This window comes from Petaurus breviceps, unplaced genomic scaffold (assembly GCF_028583685.1).
Source record: "Petaurus breviceps papuanus isolate PSGF00001 unplaced genomic scaffold, PetGlider_PUasm1.0 90925, whole genome shotgun sequence".
Lineage (NCBI taxonomy): Eukaryota > Metazoa > Chordata > Mammalia > Diprotodontia > Petauridae > Petaurus > Petaurus breviceps.
This window is the reverse complement of record NW_027187380.1, coordinates 12,184,386-12,186,671: the sequence shown is the minus strand read 5'-3', so window position 1 is coordinate 12,186,671 and position 2,286 is coordinate 12,184,386. Positions and strand designations below refer to the sequence as shown.

At 44.8% G+C, this 2,286-nt stretch overlaps 1 protein-coding gene across 8 annotated transcripts in view; it reads left to right on the top strand.

The window, feature by feature from the left end:
* The window catches only part of ITGB4 (integrin subunit beta 4), a 46,737-nt gene that overhangs the window by 31,841 nt on the left and 12,610 nt on the right, over positions 1–2,286 (top strand). For all 8 annotated transcript variants that reach the window (XR_011166117.1, XM_069076381.1, XM_069076382.1 and 5 more), the window contains 3 exons: positions 298–446; positions 1,082–1,261; positions 2,010–2,158. Coding sequence is in view for 7 of the 8 variants with exons in the window: in XM_069076381.1 (XP_068932482.1) it covers positions 298–446; positions 1,082–1,261; positions 2,010–2,158 (478 nt within the window). In the remaining variant the exon portion in view is untranslated. The remainder of the gene's footprint in view (positions 1–297; positions 447–1,081; positions 1,262–2,009; positions 2,159–2,286) is intronic.

Sequence of the window (2,286 nt, the reverse complement as noted above, 5' to 3'; positions counted from 1 at the left end):
AGAGAAAAGGACAGAAAAGAAGATAGAACAGATTGGGAGTTGGTGGGGGGTGGGGGAGATAAAGAACTGGAAGTGGGAAGAAAGTACAATTGAGGACAAAAACAAAAGAAAGAAGGAGCCCTCAGGATCTGCCCATCCACGCACAGTCATTCAACAAACCTCCTTCTATCCCAGAGATGCTCTGCTAGTTTTGGATTGAACACTAATAACAAAGCATAAGTCTTATCAGTAGATGAAGATAAGACATATAAATGGAATCTGGACCTTGATGATCCTTTTTTCTTCCCCTGGAGCTAGGCAGGACCATACAATTGTGGACACAGTGCTGATGGCCCCCCGGTCAGCAAAGGTGCCTCTGCTGAAGCTGACAGAGAAGCAAGTGTCACAGGGGGCATTCCATGAGCTCAAGGTGGCCCCTGGCTACTACACCCTCACCGGAGATCAGGGTAAGTGACATGATCCATCAAGCTTTATGCTGATCACACTCAGAGGATACTCTGACTTGGGTGTAATGAAAGGAGAACTGCATTGGCAGTCAAAAGTCCTGAATTCAAATCCTGACTCTGGCACCTACTATCTGTTGACTTAGGCAAGTCATTTAAACTCTTGAGGTTGGTTCCCTCATCTGCAAAAGCAGGGGGTTGGAATGGATGACCTCTAAGGCAATTAGATGGAGCAGTAGATAAGAGTATTGGATTTTGAGTCAGGAGGACCTGAATTCCAAATCTAAGTTTTTTACTAGTTTTGTGACTTTGGGCAAGGCACTTAACCTATCTGCTTCAGGTTCCTCAACTATAAAATGGGCATAATAGCATTTACCTCCTGGGATTGTTGTGAGGATAAATGAGATAATTTAGAGTGTCCCAAAAGTTTTAGTGAACAGTGGGATCCAAGGAGAGGAAACTGTATTTGTAAAGAATTTTTGAAATGTGATATAAATGCTAGCTATTATTTTATCATCATCATCATCATTATCATCTAAGGTCCTGCTCCTGCTCCTGCTCTAAATCCTATAATATGATGTTCTCCATGTCGCCTGTCTGATCCCATGTCTTCCCCCTTTCCTACTTTCTCCATCCAGATGCCCGGGGCATGGTGGAGTTTCAGGAGGGAGTAGAGCTGGTAGATGTTCGGGTCCCTCTTTTCATCCGTCCAGACAACGATGATGATGAGCACCTGGTGGTAGAAGCCATTGATGTGCCCCTGGGCACTGCCACCATTGGGCGTCGCCTGGTCAACATAACCATCATCAAGGAACAAGGTTAGAAATGACATTCAGGGTGAAATAGAACATGGTGGCAGGATGGAGGAGGAAGATAGCATAGAATCCTTTCCACTTCATGTGGGCCCAAGAGTTCTTTGGATACTACTGGACTCATTGCCAAGATGCCCTGGTCTGCTGCTTTCCACTTCTGATGAATTTCAGTCTTGCCTCCAACACTTCCTTTACTGCCTGACTTGGGCAAGTCACAGCTTCTCTGAATCTCAGTTTCCAGGTCTGTAGTAGCTACTGCCTAGGGTTGTTGTGAAGATCAAATGAGATAATGTATACAAATTGCTTTGCAAACTTTAAAAATTCTACATAAACATCATTTGATATAGTAGAGAAAAAAATCTGTCCTCAGTGCCAAGAAGGACCTGAGTCTTGGACTCAGTCAAGTCCTCCCTCTGATACATGTGACCCTAGACAAGCTTGAGTGCTTTAGGTAGTTTTCTAAAATTACAGGTTGCAGAGAAGGGTGCCAGCCTGCACTTATAGAGGACCTTATTTCAGCTGGGAGGTTGCTATGCCAATGAAATTACAAGTTCAGCCTGTCTCTGTTTTTGTTATTGTTATTAATCCCATTCTTCTCATTTCAATGAGAATGATGAAGACGTTTTCTCTGTTGTGGCTGATATGGGATGAGGTTAGGAGAAGCAAATATGGGGATTCCTCTGCTGACCCAAGAAAGGGAAAAGGAAGTTTGAAACCTTCCCCCAGCCATACCATCTGCCTTGGTTTCTTGCAGCCAGTGGGATAGTGTCATTTGATCAGCCAGAGTATTCCTTCAGTCACGTGGACCAGGTAGCCTGGATTCCTGTTATCAGACGCATCATGGACAGTGGCAAGTCTCAAGTCTCCTACCGTACACAAGACAATACAGCCCGTGCCAACCGGGTAAGAGCTTTCTTAGAGCTGGCATTATTAGAAGACAGTGGGGCATGTGCCCAGAGGAGGCAATATGATGCTCCTTTTCCTCTCTCTCTCTCTCTCTCTCTCTCTCTCTCTCTCTCTCTCTCTCTCTC